General features: G+C 46.0%; 2 protein-coding genes across 2 annotated transcripts; both read right to left on the bottom strand.

The window, feature by feature from the left end:
* Positions 1 to 132: 132 nt before the first annotated feature.
* Positions 133 to 13,410, bottom strand: fcsk (fucose kinase). Its single transcript, XM_080474968.1, has 23 exons — positions 13,035 to 13,410; positions 12,399 to 12,550; positions 11,838 to 11,888; positions 10,989 to 11,114; positions 10,339 to 10,411; positions 9,878 to 9,975; positions 9,704 to 9,784; positions 8,289 to 8,408; positions 6,874 to 7,045; positions 6,436 to 6,542; positions 5,629 to 5,730; positions 5,119 to 5,292; positions 4,880 to 4,953; positions 4,422 to 4,804; positions 3,950 to 4,184; positions 3,710 to 3,876; positions 3,418 to 3,645; positions 2,695 to 2,838; positions 2,412 to 2,531; positions 1,796 to 1,983; positions 1,494 to 1,593; positions 1,183 to 1,406; positions 133 to 525 (listed from the first exon to the last, which is right to left on the bottom strand). Exons 1-23 carry the CDS (start codon positions 13,114 to 13,116, stop codon positions 445 to 447), a joined length of 3,282 nt encoding a protein of 1,093 aa, XP_080331094.1. The 5' UTR covers positions 13,117 to 13,410; the 3' UTR covers positions 133 to 444.
* A 546-nt stretch (positions 13,411 to 13,956) lies between these two features.
* On the bottom strand, positions 13,957 to 17,163 carry pclaf (PCNA clamp associated factor). The gene is made up of 4 exons (XM_080474970.1): positions 17,008 to 17,163; positions 15,905 to 15,988; positions 14,973 to 15,159; positions 13,957 to 14,885 (listed from the first exon to the last, which is right to left on the bottom strand). Exons 1-4 carry the CDS (start codon positions 17,051 to 17,053, stop codon positions 14,846 to 14,848), a joined length of 357 nt encoding a protein of 118 aa, XP_080331096.1. The 5' UTR covers positions 17,054 to 17,163; the 3' UTR covers positions 13,957 to 14,845.
* Positions 17,164 to 18,051: the final 888 nt, after the last annotated feature.

The following is an 18,051-nucleotide window of genomic DNA, read 5'->3' on the forward strand; positions in this document are numbered from 1 at the left end:
TAAGCTAAGAAAGGAAAACAACAGTCATGAAGTATTTCCATTGACAGCTCACCACTGCCACCTAACGTACAGAACTAGTATTGCACACAGGTTTCATACCATGAAGTCTGACCAGAAACAAACACAGTCAGTGAAGCTCTACCAAGTCTTTTAATTCCTTCCTTTACAGAAGAACGCTGCTGGATCGTTCAAAGAACATCTCATCATCTGATAACAAAACCCAGAACTGTAATAAAAAAGTGATGGTTTACCCTGTAAAGCTGACGGGAACTTGGCTGTGACCAAACCGACAGAGAAAAAGTCCGTCCTTCACCCGAAGCAGTGACTTTAACTCATTTCATTCCAGATGAAAAAAGGACTATGAACTAAAATGTGTTTGCCATCCTGATCCGAATGATCCCGATCAACGACAATCGGGCGTGGACGCAGACGTTCCCGCCGGTCTTAGCGGCGGTGAGGCGGCGGCGGCAGGCTGAGTCCGTCGCTGTCCAGCTGCACCGAGTGAAGGCTGAAGTCTCCCAAACCCTGAAACACCACGCAGGAGACAAGATCAGCGTCTCTCCGGCCTCGTTGGTTCACTCCGTCAGGACGTCACCGTCCCGGAGGTCACCTTCTCTCCGCTCTGCCAGGCCAAGTCACCGGACGTCGATACTCCAGACATGTTAACCGCGTCCCTGTGAGAACTCGTTAATGTCCGGAGGGTTTGCTCCAGAGGCAGGAAACCAACTGCTGATTCCACACAGCAAGAGCTCAACTCAACCTAGATATAAACAACTGAACTAACCAAACTAACTATAAACAACTAAATCACACAAGACCGATTACACCCAACTGAAATATACTCAACTAAACCTAACCAACCTACACTCGATTAAACTAAACCAAACTATACTAAGCTCAACTTTCTCTTTCTTTCCTTCCTTGTATCTGAAAAAAGAAATGATATTGGGTGTGGAAGCTGTACTCAAAGCTTTTAACTGCACATTATACTGTGTATTATACTGTGTACTGTGTATAATTGTCGGGTCATGAATGAAGGACTTGACTTGAAAAGACCCTCATGTACCTTATCTTACTCTACAGAGAAAACATGAATAAAAAGAAACGGGTTAAAAAAAGGTTTTTGTTTCCCCATGAGAACAGTTGACGTTTGACCTCTGACCCTCTGACCCTGGATCTTACCGGCGTGCTGTTGAGGACCTGCAGCACCGCCCCCTGCTGCCGCGGCTCTCGGGTCAGCAGATAGAGGAACCCGCCCCCCCCGGCCCCGGCAAGACTCTGACCCAGGACCAACGGCCTCAGAGCCTCCATCATGGCCCGCACCGAGGCCGGCTCGCAGCCCGGCGCCATCAGCTTCTTCTGCTGCCAGGAGCGGTCCAAGCAGAGACCCAGAGCGGGCAGGGAGCCTGCGGGGAGACACACGGCGGGAGACTCTACGTCAGCTCGTCTGACGCCGAGAGACGACGGACAGGAGACGGAGTGAAGCGTCTCACCGTGTGAACAAGCTCGAGAACACTCCTCAGAGTTCCACACCAGCTGCTGAGCGTTTTGCACCATCGCCGGCAGCCGGCTGTACCAACTCCGGACCACGTCCTGCACAGGACACACACACACACACACACACACACACACACACACACACACACACACACACACACACACACACACACACACACACACACACACACACACACACACACACACACACACACACACACACACACACACACACACACACACACACACCATTATCTGTGGGCGAGTGGTACATCTCAGCAGAAGATGATCTTTGTACCTGCAGCAGGTTGCGAGCCAGCCGCGTCTTCCCGGTGTACACCAGCAGGAGGTGCTGCTCCAGAGACTCCAGGAACTCCTGAGGAGGGCGGAGGACCTCCACCTCCACCTTCAGGGGCAGAGAGGCTGAGCAGCGACCCACCTTCACCCCACCCACCAGCCCGCCCACCTGGTCCTGCCAGCCTCCGCCTGCAGGGGGCAGCAGAGTGGGCGTGAAGAGGGAGAGGGGGAGAAGAGGAGGTGAAGAACATGGAAGAGAATTAAAAGAAAGCATGAGAAGAGGACAAGAGAAGAAGAGGGAGAAGATATGGAGAAAGAGGAGGAGGAGAAAAAGAGGTGAAGGAGGAAGAGAAAAGAGAAGGAAGATGAGCAGGAGGGGGGAAGAGGAGAAGGGGGGAAGTAGATGAGGGGGAGAAGGAGGACAAGGAGGCAGAAGAGGGGATGAAGAAGAGGAGGAGAAAGAATGACGACCATAGAGAGGAGGAAGAAATGGAAGAGGAGGGGGGGGAGATAATTAAGAGGAAGAGGCAGAAGGAGGAGACAGTTGAAGAAAAAGAAAGAGGAAAAGGACAGAGAAGAAGAGGAGAAGAAAGAGTGTAACCATGGCAACCACACACCTGTGGTGAGGATCTGTTCCAGGTAGAGAACAGCGTGGATCAGAGAGTCTGTGGTGTAACTTCTACCTGTACACCTGTAGACCGCAGCCAACAGCGCCCCCGCCAGGATGCTGCTGGTACCTGCACACACACACACACACACACACACACACACACACACACACACACACACACTTTTTATTTCTCTTGCAGAACTATATCTCATATATCTTTTGTGTGTGTGTATGTGTCTGTGTGTGTGTGTGTGTGTGTGTGTGTGTGTGTGTGTGTGTGTGTTTCTCACCCAGTCCTGAGCCGGTGGGCAGCTCTGACCAGCTGTGGATCTCCACGCCGCCTCCCCACCGCTGCATCAACTGATGCCCCAGAGCATTCTGGGAGCTCAGAGACACCAGGCCACTGCAGACACACACCGCCTTCAGCAGTGCTCCTGGAACACACACACACACACACACACACACACACACACACACACACACACACACACACACACACACACACACACACACACACACACAGATCACTTTTCGGAACACCACTGTCACTGCTTTTTTTAACATATTTTGGGGGGATATAATCTTGTGTAGTATTATTGTGTATTTTGTAGTGGGATTTTGCAATGTATTTTTTGTGTATTTGTCCTGTTGGAGTTTTGTGTATTTTTATATTATTGTTGTGTCTTTTGTGTAGTATATTTTGTGTAGAATATTTGTGTCTTTTGTATAGTATATTTTGTGTATTTCGTGTAGTATTTGTGTGTATTTTTAAGGAGTTTTTGTGTATTTTTCTGAATATTTTTGTGTAGTATTCAAGTGTATTTTGTAGTGATACTTTTGTGTATATTGTGTTGTATGTTTGTGTATTTCGTGGAGTATTTATGTGTAAAATGTGGTTTTATTTTTGTGTATTTCCTGTAGTATTACTGTGTAATATGTGGAGATATTTTTGTGTAGCATTCAAGTGTATTTTTTAGTGATATTTTTGTGTATTTTGTGGTAGGGTGTTGTACCCGGAGCGTGCGGCTGGCAGTAATCCTTCAGGTCATCTAGGTGGTCACACACCGTCTCCGTGGAAACGCCACTGCCCCGCCCCCCGCTGTGGCTGACCAGCAGGAGGCGGGGCTCTGCGATGCGTCGAGCCCGAGCACCAATCGGACGCTTCCCGTCAACCTTCACCGCAACGTTGGTCACGGAGCCGCCGTGCTCAAAGGCGATGGGTGGAGTGTCGCTCCAGCCGCCTGAAAGGACAGCAGCCAATCAGGAGCGAGCTGAGGGCTCGGTCCGTGGCGTGGGAGGACTCACCTGCCAGGTCCAGCCGAGCCGGACACTGCACCTCCTGCCACTCCCCCAGGGGCGGGACTTCCTCCTGTCCAATGGAGATGAACCTCTGTGATGACATCACAGCCTGGCGCAGCAGCACCTGCCCGGCGCCTTCGTAGTGCCGCGCCGCCCGCACCAGCAGGTCCGGCCTGTAGGGGGCAGCGACACTGGTCATCCTCCTCCGACCAATAGGAGCGGGTTGCACCTGCAGCCTGGACTCACCTGCTGAGCCACAGCCGCCGCTGAGTGGCGAGGGCGTTGACTCCGCCCCTCAGGTCGCCCTCCTCCAGCAGGGCGTAGGCGAGGCTCCAGGCCTTGTTGGCGGCCGGGCCGCTCCTCAGGCCCCCCCGGCCCCCCGCCATACACACCAACACGTCAGCGATGCAGGAGAGGCAGCGAGCGGCCACGCCCAGCTCCACTCCTGACTCCGCCCCCTGCTGGCTGCTGCCCGCCGCAACTGACACACACAACAAACATTTATCGGCTCGTAACAATTTAAATGCTCGTCAACGGTGACGGAGGACGGTGACGGAGGACGGTGACGAGCGCCACAACATGCTAATGCTAATGCTAGCCTACAGGCGTAGGTAAGTATTGAACACGAACTGAAGAAATGTTCTTAACGTGACATTTGAAGTAAAGTTCACTTTGTATTAAATCAGTTGTCGGTAGTTTTTGGTTTCTACAGACTCACTGGTGTCCAGAGTCTCCAGCAGCGCCTCCTGCTGGCCTCCCAGCACCGCTGCCCTGAAGCAAGGCAGCAGGCAGACGTCGGAGCGACTCCTCAGGGCGTCCGTCACTCTTCTCCTCCCCGCCAGGAGCAGCAGCTCCTCCCTCCACTGCAGCTCCGCCTCCTGGTGGCTGAGAGCCAGCACCTCCCTCAGAGAGAGCCTCCACGCCTCCCTCCACCGCTGCAGCTCGCCGCCGCCGCCGCCACCGCCATCGCCGCCACCGCCTCCCAGCAGCCAGCCCACGCCTCCCTCCAGACCCACGGCGCCTCCTCGGGGGTGGAGCACCGGGAAGAGCCGAGCCTCCAGCAGGGAGAGCCGTTCTCCTCGCACCCACAGCTCCTCGCTCCTGAAGAGGGCGGAGAGGAGCGTCAGTGACTCCTCCTACCTGACGGAGGTGTGGGAGTGTGTGTCGGCGTCGTACTGGATTCCTGTTCTGCTGAAGAAGACGCTCCACGGCTGGTTGAGGAAGGAGGCGGTGCTGTCATCAGAGGAGGCCTGAGGAGGAGGAGGAGGAGGAGGAGGAAGAGGAGGAGGAGGAGGAGGAGGAGGAGGAGGCAGCGAGTTAAAGTGGATTATAAAACAAAACACTGATCAGACAGACTCTCGTCTGCAACTCATCGAATCCCTAAAGAAGTGAAACAGGAAGTTAATGTATTCGACCTCCAGCGGGTCATGTGACCCGGCCGCTGTGTAGACACTCAGCCTCATCTCTCCGAGCTCGATCCGATGGCCCTGAATGATGATGTCATCGCCGATCAGAAGCCTCCCGATGCTCGAAGACGACGATGGTTCGAGACCCGACAGCAGGCAACCAGCCGGGACATCCAGAGGACCCTGGTGGCCACAAGTGTTACTGCGTACTTTGTAGTGTCACTTCCTGGTTGATGGAGGATAACATCTCCAGGCTACAAGGTTCCACCGGCTGATTCTTGCCGCGATTTTCATTCTGAAGGAAACTCAGAGATTTCAGTGTTCACAGCTGTTCTAGGGATATCTGGAGCAGAAATCAGGAACTTGGTTCAGTCACAGTCCCTCGATTTAGCGCCTCTCTGCTGCGTTAGCTAAACAGAAGTAGCGTTAATAAGTAACAATTGTAAAAATGCGTGAAGATGATAAAACCTCCTAGAGATCCGCGCTGTTTCCTCAGTTCCAGACTAAACCCTTCCTGACCTGTAGGTGGCAGTGTTGGACCACCGCGCCGGTCGCCACGGTAACGTCTCCCTCCAGGACAGTGTTGAGGACCCGAGCTCCTTCACTCACCAGACCTTCCCTCTGAGGAGGAAACAGGAAGCTGTGTTGGAGTTCCTCAAGGCGCCGCTCTGGACCCTCTACGGTTTTATTGAAACACGTTTGTGGGTCACCTGATCAGAGGCTGACGTGACGACACATGTAATCTACTCAATACTTTAAAAATCATCAGGGAAAATGTAGTTGTGTATATTGTGAAGTATTTTGGTAAATCTCAAAAGATTGAAATATCATGAAAAAGTTCAATATTTTTTCTCACTCAATTCAAAAAGATGTAAACCAAATATTGTATATAGGGTTTTTGTTGTATTTTGTGGAGTATTTCTTTGTATTATGTATAATTCTCTTGAGTATTGTGTTTAATATTTATTGGTTTATTCTGTGGAGTATTTTTATGTATTTAGTGATATACGTTTGAGTATTTTGTTTACTATATTTTAGTTTATTCTGTGGAGTATTTTTTTGTATTTTGTGGAATATTTTTGAGTATTTTGTTTACTATTTTTTGGTTTATTCTGTGGAGTATTTTGATGTATTTAGTGATATACGTTTGAGTATTTTGTTTACTATATTTTAGTTTATTCTGTGGAGTATTCTTTTGTATTTTGTGGAATATTTTTGAGTATTTTACGAAATATTTTTTATGGATTTTGTGCGATATCTTTGCGTAAAAGTATCGATATCCGAGTACACATTTTTATCAGTAACCTTCTCCTGTTGAGGCGTCACCTGGATGTGGGACAGAGTGTTCCTGTTCGTCCAATCACGAGTCAGACGCTCCACATGACTCCTCCCAGACGGAGTCAGGTAGTCATAGCGACCGCCGGGGACGTACACTGTGTGGACGACAGCAGAGCAGCAGCTTCAGAACTATGTCTCCCTCTGGTGGTGGCAGTAAGGATGACAGCGGCAATGTGAGGAGGCGGGAGAGGGAGTGGAGAAGGTCTAAGAGCTGGACCTTTTCCCGGGAGAACCGTGTTCGATTCCGAGGGACAGAAGTAAAAATGTTTCAAATTAAATTATGGTTATGAACCATTTAGATCAGAGGTGTCAGACTTATTCCAGTGCCGGATGCTGAATAGAAACTCGTTCTGTCTGGAGGAGAAACGATCTGGATCATTCAGGAGAACCTGACTGGATGACTCTGTGTGTTTGAGTCCGACTGACCGAGGCTGAGCTGAGCTCCTCTCAGGATCCTCCACAGCTCCGTGCGGCCCCTCCTCACCGCCGCCCCCTGTGGACCCGCCGTGGAACTGCAGCCGGCTCTCTCCTCGCTCACAAACTGATGCCGGCTCAGATCCGAGCAGAGACACTTCAGCAGGTCCAGGAACAGAGAGATCTGAGGAGGACACGTCACCGAGTCAAACCTCCAGAGGAATCAGGACCGTCTCCTCCTCAGAACTTCAGACAGGAACTGAGGCAGCGTTTCCACGACAACCTTTCAGGTGAAAACACATTGTTATTGGGTTTTTGTTTCAGAAAAGTTTCATGGAAACTTTCTGAAAACGTCAAATGTCCATTTATGCAAAAATGGCAGAAACCAATGTAGTTTCCATGTTGGGCCACTAGTGGGCACTGTAGGTAGTTCTAGTACTGGAACCACACACACACACACACACACACACACACACACACACACACACACACACACACACACACACACACACACACACACACACACACACACACACACACACACACACACACACACACACACACACACACACACACACACACACACAGCTGCAGAGAACAAGGAGCTCTAAACATGAACACTGGGAGAACGTTCTACTGGACAGACCACCAAGTTGGATTGTTATTATAGTGACTGTCAAAATAAAACCACCAAGTTGGATTGTTATTATAGTGACTGTCAAAATAAAACCACCAAGTTGGATTGTTATTATGCTGACTGTCAAAATAAAACCACCAAGTTGGATTGTTATTACAGTGACTGTCAAAATAAAACTAGGAAATTGGATTGTTATTACGGTGACTGTCAAAATAAAACTACCAAGTTGGATTGTTATTATGCTGACTGTCAAAATAAAACCACCAACTTGGATTGTTATTATGCTGACTGTCAAAATAAAACCACCAACTTGGATTGTTATTACAGTGGTTGTCAAAGTAAAACTACCAAGTTGGATTGTTATTACAGTCTGTCAAAATAAAACTAAGAAATTGGATTGTTATTACGGTGACTGTCAAAATAAAACTACCAAGTTGGATTGTTATTACAGTGACTGTCAAAATAAAACTAAGAAATTGGATTGTTATTATGGTGTCTGTCAGAATAAAACTACCAAGTTGGATTGTTATTACAGTGACTGTCAAAATAAAATTTGCAAATTGGATTGTTAGTACGGTGATTCCCAAAATAAAAGTACCAAGTTGGATTGTTATTATGGTGACTGTCAAAATAAAAGTACCAAGTCCAGGAGAATATGGACTGGGAGTCATGACACCACTACCTGGAGGGGTGGAGCTCCCTGGAGGGGTGGAGCTACCGGGAGGGGTGGAGCTCCACGGAGGGGCGGGGCTACGTGGGGGGGTGGGGCTACACGGATGGGCGGAGCTACCTTGAGGGGCGGAGCTCCGGAGTCCAGGCCCAGATAGGTGCATCCGTCCAGAGGAGGAGACACGTGAGTCTGAAGCAGCTTCTCTGAGACGGACCTGCTGAAGAAAACTGGACCGGAAACCTGCAGAGAAAGAAAGAACCTCAAATCAATATAATCTAATAATCGCCTGAAACAATTGACTTTACATTGAGGAGACTCATTTTGGTTGATAGTAATCTAATTACATTCGCAAAGATTGACAGTTTATAGAAGTTTGATTAAATCTTTTCAAGTAATTAAAGTGATTTAACCGTCTTCAATGGTAATTTAATGCAAATTTACATCATTAACAAACTGTAATTATTGGTTGTTTACATCAATTTAGTAGAAAGTCGCAGCAACTTAAAGTATTTTTAACTGTATTTAGTCATTTGAAGTCATTTAACTGTGATTATTGGCAGTTAAAAGAACTTCCATTTAATCTTTAAATTGGAATTTTAAAGTAATTTAACTGTCTAATAGTAGTTCACCGTAATTACAACGCGTTAATCAAAAGTAGGCGTGGCTGAAGGTCATTATGGTGGATTAACCATTAACTGGTAGTTTAACTGGTAGTTTACCTCAGTCAAGTTCAATGCAGTGGTAATTCACAATACTTTAACTGTATTTAAAAGGTCACTTATAGGTAATTATTAACAGCTTACAAACTTTAAATGTCAATTTTAAAGTGTTTTAATCTACTGGTAGATTACAGTATTTTACCAGTATTTATTTATGGGAGTTGACGGCCCTTTGTGTGTTTGTAGTTTACGCTCATCTTGATGCATTTATTGATAGAATACATCAATTTAATCAAATACAGTGATGATTTAAAGTACTTTAACTGTATTTAGCGGTACATTGCAGTCATTTAACTGTGAATTTTGGCAGTTTATTGCACTTTAATTGTGTTAAACAGCAATTTTAAAATGACTTAACTGTATTTATTGTTTATCACAATAAACTAAATGGAATTATTTGTGTTGTTTTGCAATTTACAGAGGTTCAATTATTGGTGGTTGATCTTAAATTGACTGCATCTTATGCGAATTGACAGTAATAAAGTTTTATTTAATGGATCTGACAGAATGATAATAACATATACTGGTAACGGGCGACGGTTACGTCGCTCTTAGTGGTAGTTTACATCAATTCAGTCAAATATAGAGAAAATTTTAAGGATTTTAACTCGATTCTCATAATATTTAAAAGAAGTTTAACTATGATTATTGGCCGTTTAAAGGATTTTAACTGGTTTACAGTATTTAATGTGAGTTCATAGCACTTTGAGTATGATCAGTGGCTGGTGCTCTTATTGTGACGACACTAAAGACAGTAAACTGTTTGAGCTTTAAAGGTGCGTTTGATTTTCACTTCGCAGCCGGAGGCGAACGCACCAGCGGCACTTTCCCATCAGGCATCAGGGCCTGCTGGATCTGGTCCCCCGTTCCTCTGTAGACCACGTCTCGGACGACGCCCTGGGGCACAGAACAAGGACAGAACTTTGCGGGACGGGTCGGCGAGGGGGACCCGTGACGTCATCGTCTGGAGGCGGGGCGAGACAAACGCACCTGAGAGTCGCACAGATAAACGCCGTGATCGGCGGCGAAGGAAACGTCGCCGGGTAACGACAAGACGCGGACACCTGAGAACCCCGACCAGGACATCGCTGAGGACACACACACACACGCACGCACGCACGCACGCACGCACGCACACACACACACACACACACACACACACACACACACACACACACACACACCTTCATATTTTTCAGAACTTTTACAGTTAAAGTAGTTTGTATTTTTGATAGAGAAGCACAGCAATATACTGAGAGTACTTTATATTACTCTACTTCCAGTACATCACTGTGTACTTTCTACTCGTCCCGATGTCTGAAAAACGACAGTTTTGTGTAGAAAGTGTCGGTGGAATACTTTATACTGTGTGTGTATGTAAAAGTACGATATGACACTGGTAGTTTACAGGGGGAGTAATCAGATTACTCTGTGGTTGGAGTACTACGTACCAAAGTTTTCGGGCACACTGAGGATCATGTCGGTGCTGCAGACCCAAACACCCGGAGGAGAACCGGGACAGATCTGAGAGACACAGAGAACTGTGAAGAACTGTAGTGGCCCCAACACGGCACCCTGAGGAACCCCGACCTGAAGGAACCCCACCCTGAGGACCTGAGGAACCCCACCCTGAGGACCTGAAGAACCCCACCCTGAGGACCTGAAGAACCCCACCCTGAAGGAACCCCACCCTGAGGACCTGAGGAACCCCACCCTGAGGACCTGAAGAACCCCACCCTGAAGGAACCCCACCCTGAGGACCTGAGGAACCCCACCCTGTGGACCTGAGGAACCCCGACCTGAAGATCCTGACCCTGAGGACCTGAGGAACCCCACCCTCAGGAACCCCACCCTGAAGGAACCCCACCCTGAGGACCTGAGGAACCCCACCCTGAGGAACCCCACCCTGAGGACCTGAAGAACCCCACCCTGAGGACCTGAGGAAACCAGGAACCCCACCCTGAGGACCTGAGGAACCCCACCTTGAAGAACCCCGACCTGAAGATCCTGACCCTGAGGACCTGAGGAACCCCACCCTGAGGACCTGAAGAATCCCACCCTGAAGGAACCCCACCCTGAGGACCTGAGGAACCCCACCCACCTGCTCACTGAGACAGTCCAGCAGCAGGTCCAGGCAGCAGACGGGGGCCTGGACTGTCTGATCGGGCTTCTGGTGGGGCAGCCAGCAGAAGGCCCTGCTGCAGGAGCTCCAGGGGAAGTCCCGCCCCTGCAGGAGGAAACCGGACTGTGATTGGCAGCAAAGAGACGACCAGAAGTTCGGTTCACTGAAAAGAGTCGGACCTTTCAGCTCCGCAGATTTTCTTTTTGTTAGAATTAATTCATTACAAACTATAACATCACATTTCTGCGATCGAGACTCACGACTCCCGATCAGTGTGAACATCTTAGGTTTGATCGGCGACGAACAGCTGCAACAAACAGAAATAGATTCTGATTCGTCCATGACTGACACATCGGTCCCGCAGAGCGCTGAGGACGCGATGACACCATAACGAGAGGACGCCACAACACAAGGACGCCATAACGAGAGGACGCCATAACGAGAGGACGCCATGACGAGAGGACGCCATAATGAGAGGACGCCATAACGAGAGGACACCATAACGAGAGGACACCATAACGAGAGGACGCCATAACGAGAGGACGCCATGAGGAGAGGACGCCATAATGAGAGGACGCCATAACGAGAGGACGCCATGACGAGAGGACGCCATGACGAGAGGACGCCATAACGAGAGGACACCATAACGAGAGGACGCCATAACGAGAGGACGCCATAACGAGAGGACACCATAACGAGAGGACATCATAACGAGAGGACACCATAACGAGAGGACGCCATAACGAGAGGACATCATAACGAGAGGACACCATAACGAGAGGACATCATAACGAGAGGACACCATAACGAGAGGACACCATAACGCACCGTGTGCAGGATGAGGACGTGAGCGTTGTCCAGAATGTCGGCCGTGACGACCTGAGGAACAAAAACACACACAGGAAGTCAAAGATGCTCTAATCCTTCTGGTTACTTCACAATAAAGGATGAATGATTACATTTAAAGTCATTTTTCTCCTTTAAAATAAAAGGACGTTTTACTGACTTACAAAGTTTGATGGCCACACATTTATTATTTGTAAAAAAATAAAATAAAATAAAATTGAACGAATACATTGATTTTGGACAAAATATTTTTTCAAATTAAATTAAAAAAAATTTTTTTTATTTTTTTAATTGTTTCCTATAAATACAGATTCAGATGAAAGTCGACAACATTACAGGTTTAAAAAAAAAATCAGTTGAAACTAGAAGGTTTTTATACTTTTATTTTTTTATAGTTCCTGCTGTTGTGTAGTGAAACTACGGAAGAGTTTTAGGGCCACAGGAGAAAAACTAAATCGGAAAACTAAAAGCAAAAGTGTGTGTGTGTGTGTGTGTGTGTGTGTGTGTGTGTGTGTGTGTGTGTGTGTGTGTGTGTGTGCTCACTGTGTGTCCGGCCCTGCTGCTCAGATGTTCAGCAGCCACCAGCAGGGCGTTCAGCGTGGCCCCCCCGCTGCCCACCGGCTCCTGGCGGTCCCTCACTGTCAGCAGCAGCGCCCCCGGTGGAAGATCGCCTCGCTGCTGCCGAAGCTCCAACTCTGAGAGGAAGACAAGGAAGTTTAACGAGTATGAGCATCATCATCATCATCATCATCATCATCATCATCATCAGCTCCACCTTCAGCATCATCAGCGCCACCTGCTGCCTCTGCAGTAATCAACTTACACCGGGTCGTTACAAAGTTTGCGTTACAGCTGCAAACTCACCATCATAAAAACTACACTTTATACTTTTTTTTTTTTTTTCGCATTTAAAAATATCTGGAATAAAAGAACACAATAAGTGACATAGATCAAAAATAAAAAGAGAGCTTCTTCATTAATTTTTGTAAAGTCTCTGTTTTTTTCCTTTCTACTTCCTGTGATTTTCCCCTTATCAAATATAATTTAAAATATTAAATAATCAAAACTCTACGGAAACAAAGTATACCGATCAATACTTTCCGTCCGACAGCGCCCCTATAGGCCGCTGGGGTGGAACTGCACACCGCAGAGATCGTGTATTGCGGAGATGCTGCTCACCTCTCTGGAAGGCGTACACGCTGTCTTTATGCTGGCACGTGAGGACGACCACCGTCCACTGAAACCCGCCGCGCGGCGACATCTTCTGACGGTTCGGTCCGACACCACCGCGGCGGTCAGAACCGACACCGGAACCACTTCAACCGGGCCGAACCCCGGTACTCTTCTCCCGGTTTATCCCGTCACCGTCCTCAGCGGGTCACTGGTCGAGCAACCGACGGAGGTTTGACCGGAGGGGAGGGGTTTTAAATCGAACGCACCCTGCTAACAGAAGCGTTATAATAACCGACGAGTTTAGAGGAATTAATCTCGAAAGGAAAAGTAGCGTTTTGTTTACTCCCTCAAATCAAGTCGATTTGACCTCGTGAGCTTCCGTAGATGTCAAAACGGGGCGTTCGATTTTCACGTTAGCACCTCCCGATGAGTATTTTTCTTTCAGTAATCTCATCACCATTAAATAAATTACATGTATTAAAACACGATTTCAATGCCACAAATACTTTCTTAAACTCAGTTAGAATACAATATTTTTATGAAATTAAGTCCGTTTCGACGAACACAACCCGGAGTACGCTACATTTCAGTACCGGGACCTGCCGGCAGCGACGATTTGGTCAGGAAACAAATAGTCATACTGGTTTAAGAGTAAAAAATTATTAAAAATACGGATTTTATAAATTAGGGACGTCCCGATCACACTTTTTGGCCCCCGATATCGATCCGATTTTTCAGAATTGAGTATCGGCCGATATCGATACTTTCCCAATCCGATACTTACATTACTATTACAAAGATACTCAATAGTGTATTTTTGGAGCGACTAAGATGTCTGAAGCTAAAAGCACTATTGGCAGAAGCTTTGTTTACCTAGAAATTATTGTAAAACTCACTTATTGAATCAAAATTCTTCTCAGAACGACTTAAGAACTTATTTAAACTTTATTCAGTCAGAAGAACAATAACCCAGTTACACTCAGCAGTCTGGTTTCTCTTATTTATCTTAACTTAAACTACTTCATCTGGATTTTGTGGCAAATAAATCACTATGAACACGAGGCTTCAGGGTGTGTAGTACACATGCCAGGCCTTTAGGGGCGCTGTGACTCACCAAACACAACAGACCACATAGACTCCTTCACAAAAACACATACACCACTATATATAACTCTAGTTTTACAGGTCTATGGCTCCGCTCCGCCTGCTTCTAGCTTCTGCAGCCCGACCGGAGCTTCTAGTCTCTGGTTGTTGTGGTTATTAGGCGACGTTGTGAACTTCGGATTACGGCAGGTCGCAAACGGGGCGGCTGACGTGAAAAAGTTTTGGGTTTTTTTTCTCGATCGGCGGGGTTTGCCGATTCCCGATCACTCACAAATCACCAATATCGGCCCCGAGCCGATCGGGACATCCGTAGTATAAATTGTATTTGAAATATAAGGAAAAACTCAATTTTTAGTTAATTTTTATTTTTTTCAGAACAGATTTTGTTAAATTCAACTCAAACGTCTCATTTTCTTTCGACAAAAGTAAAAATAATTCATGTTAAACTCCTACAGTAACGATTCCATTCAACATTTTAGCTCAAATTTAGAGTTTTACAGAGAAATATGAAAGTAAAGTCAATCATTGGGCAAAATAAACGTTTTCACTCAGTTACGTTGAAAAACTGATGAAATTCATGAACAAGTTTGTAAAAACATTAAAAAAAAAAAAACTTTATTGAACTATACAAAACCAGCTGACAAGTCATTTATATACAGATGTACATTGAAAGAATTAAAAAATGGCAGCAAACAGGCTGAGAATCGTCCGGTTCAGTCGTCGTCTTCGTCCTCGACGGGCAGCGGTCGGCTCCTGCAAAACAAACGCACCTTTAACACGGAACCGTCAAACCAGACCCGAACAGTCGATCAGGAGCAGCGCGCAGCCGATCCGACGTACTTCTTTGTGGTCTTGGACATCCCGCTGCCTCCCGCCTCTTCGTCGTCCTCCTCCTCTTCCTCGCTGGGCTTCCTGTTCTCCTTCTCGGGCTTCCGGGGCGGCCCCCCGAAGAAATCCCCGATCCCCTTCTGCCAGGTGGGGGTGGCCCGCGGACACACCGGGTTCCCCCCCGCGTACTTGCCCTTGGCTGTGACGCAAATAAAGACACTTTAAAAATAGTAATTCTCGTATTTGTGAGTCGATCAAAAGAGATTTATTCTGGTATGGCACCATACAAATGAGTTTTCCTTTCTTAGTTTGCCCCCTACTGCGAGGCAGCGGTACTGCAGCTTCAGGAAAACCCGAAAGTTTTGTATTTATGTAGAAGAAAATGTGAATTAAATAAGTTTCCGACTCTGAATCTGTAATATTCCACTAAAATCTGAAGTTTCCTTTAGAAATATTGTAAAATTCACATTTCAGATGAAGATTTTACACTTAATTATGCTGTCAATGTTACAATGCGTTTTATTATCTTCATTTAATAGTTTTGTGGCGGTGCTGTGATGATTTAATTTATACATGCGGTGAAATATGACTCACCTTTTGTTCATTTAAAAAGGTAATAAACAGTGAATCTATAACTTTTGTTCATCATGACTGCAGTGAGGGAAATCTGAACATCTTGTAGGTCTGGAGGATTAATTTGCTCCTCCACTTATGAGGATGTTTTTTTTTTTTTTCAGCCCTCAAGGGAATAATAGCAGCTCCTTTAATGAAAATTACTAACTTTTTGGACTCATATAATAAATAATAACCTAAATCTGGCATTTATAGAAATGAAAATCTGAGAAATTACAACCTGTAGGGTATGAAAATTTTAAACGAAGATTATTATTTATCCTCCGCGGCCCTGATGTGTGTGTTTAATGAGCGTTGGGATAAGGACGGACCTTGTGAAGGCGACTGGCAGCCGGAGGACGAAGCGTTGGCTGAACTGGAGCCGAAGGACTTGCGGGGAGCCGACGCTGCGACCGCTGCAAAAAAAAGAAAACAAAGAATTTGTTTGGTTAAAAACAGCAAAAGGGTGAACCCTGTGCCAAAGCTTGAAGTGCATGTTAAAGGGATTTATAAAAGGAAAATAAGTGCACCAGAGTCCGTTTGCGTGCATGAAATCATCCCACAACCGAGAAAATGATTCATGAATCTTCTGCAGAAAACAACACAAACACCTGAAGCTTTTTTTCTCTGTGGATATTGGTTTTTAAATTAAATTAAATGACTGTTGAGGTTGTAAAAAGCAGGTTGAGTTGGTTCACGTCACATGTACTGTAATAATTATACACGTTTGTACAACAACGAAGAGCAGTTCCGTTACTTTTCATTGGAGCTTGTAGGGATAATCATTTAACTCAAAGTCCAACTTTTATCAACAGTAAGTCATAAACAGCGAGTCCAATGTGAGCCGAAATTAACGCAAGGCCCCATTGATGAGAAATGTCACCACGTTTACCGATTTCATGCACTTTATTTGACGTATAACAAAAATATATATAAAAGTATTAAATATTTTAACGGTGTTTGGTGGGATGGGCTCAATAAGCTCGAAACTGGCGCCAGTTTGTAACAACTCGGGACGTTAACTTTAGAAAACACAGCATGAACGTTTTCTCTTGACACGGACGAGCTTCAGATCTTACAGGTTATATCTGGCTGAAACGGGACCTTTAACGGATTTAATTACTCGTGTGGGTTGTACTGAACGGAAGAGGAGCGGAACCTTCCTCCGTGTTGGCGGGAGGCTGTTGTCTAAACAGGAGTGGATTTTAACACAGTAACAAACAATTCGAACACAAACACTCGCATTTACATCATTGTCGAATAAAAACGTATATTTCTTGTGCTGGGGATAAAACGTCCTAAACTTATTGATGACAGTGTTTTTTTCTGTGAGCGGCCGAGCCCGCCAGGGTCCATTATAAAAAGGACCAATTCTTAAATAAACTCCGCATTAAAGAGAAGCTTTTTTATAAATGCGTGAACTATGTTACTGTACCTTTTCTGTATGATGCGTGGACGTTGTCGGCTTTCGTTCTCACCATTTTTGCAGCAATATGTGCGGTAAAACAAACAGCAAACAGACAGTGAAGTGAGCGCCTTGGGACTCCCGCCTCCGTTTAACGTCCGCCGCGGAGCGGGAGATTTCTTCTTCTGCGTTCACTTCCGGAACACCCGGAGACGGCTGCCACCGTCTGGTGGATGTTTATAACTGCAGATCCCCCTTAACGCTCTGTCGTTCCCTTCGCAAAAAATGTCCCATACAAAGTGGATTGGAGAGGTGCTGTATCGAGTGCTAGTTTACTATTGTTTATAAAACAGATGTAAACTATTTAATAAAAAAAAAGTCACCCAACAAACGTCTCTTCACGTGGAAAGTGCTTTATATCGAAGAGATGTCAACTGATATGAGAGAGAGAGAGAAAAAGAACTTGCTTCAGCGATGCTTCTTCGTTTGGTTAAAAATATTTAATATCAAATCAGATGGCATCAAAAAAATCACAGACAGATGACATGAGAGAAGCTGGATTCCAATCTGCTCCTCTGCCAGCACAAAGGCTTTGGTCACTTATATACTGACCAGAGAGACCACACACACAATTTGCATATTCTAATATACCATGATGGTCTCATAACATCTGGCTTAGTTTGAGAGGATTCCTCTATCCGTCAGCCCCCCTGACAAGATGAGCTGTGACCTCACATCTGACCTGGCCAGACCTATAGGCACCAACCAGCATTGCAAGGAGACGGCATGATATGACACCAAGCAAAGAGTAACACACAGAGAAAATATAAGGAAATATAAGAAAATGATATACCATAATATCGTGGATCCTCTGTACGTTACACAAAAAACAATTCTTTTCATGTAAGGTAGGAGTCAATATGAAGAACAATAAGGCTAACTCAGAAAGACCAGGAAAAATGGTTAAACATTGCTTTGAATGAATGAACGCATGAATAAATACAGGAACCAAAAAAGACAGCAAACAAGATTTAAAGAATAGTACAGAAAAAAACAGTTAAAAAAAAAAATTTG

This window comes from Lipophrys pholis (genome assembly GCF_963383615.2).
Source record: "Lipophrys pholis genome assembly, chromosome: 11".
Classification (NCBI taxonomy): domain Eukaryota; kingdom Metazoa; phylum Chordata; class Actinopteri; order Blenniiformes; family Blenniidae; genus Lipophrys; species Lipophrys pholis.

What these genes read in the sequence shown, in the direction of transcription:
- fcsk (XM_080474968.1), bottom strand. Translation starts at nt 13,116, where the DNA reads ATGTCGCCGCGCGGCGGGTTTCAGTGGACGGTGGTCGTCCTCACGTGC. An exon ending in GGCTCGGCTGGACCTGGCAG is followed by an intron (nt 3,646 to 3,709) that starts GTGAGTCCTCCC and finishes CTGTCCTTTCAG; the next exon opens with GCGGCTGGAGCGACACTCCA. An exon ending in TTCTCGAGCTTGTTCACACG is followed by an intron (nt 1,407 to 1,493) that starts GTGAGACGCTTC and finishes GTCTCCCCGCAG; the next exon opens with GCTCCCTGCCCGCTCTGGGT.
- pclaf (XM_080474970.1), bottom strand. Translation starts at nt 17,053, where the DNA reads ATGGTGAGAACGAAAGCCGACAACGTCCACGCATCATACAGAAAAG. An exon ending in CCACGCATCATACAGAAAAG is followed by an intron (nt 15,989 to 17,007) that starts GTACAGTAACAT and finishes TTTTTTTTGCAG; the next exon opens with CGGTCGCAGCGTCGGCTCCC. An exon ending in CTGCCAGTCGCCTTCACAAG is followed by an intron (nt 15,160 to 15,904) that starts GTCCGTCCTTAT and finishes TTTGCGTCACAG; the next exon opens with CCAAGGGCAAGTACGCGGGG.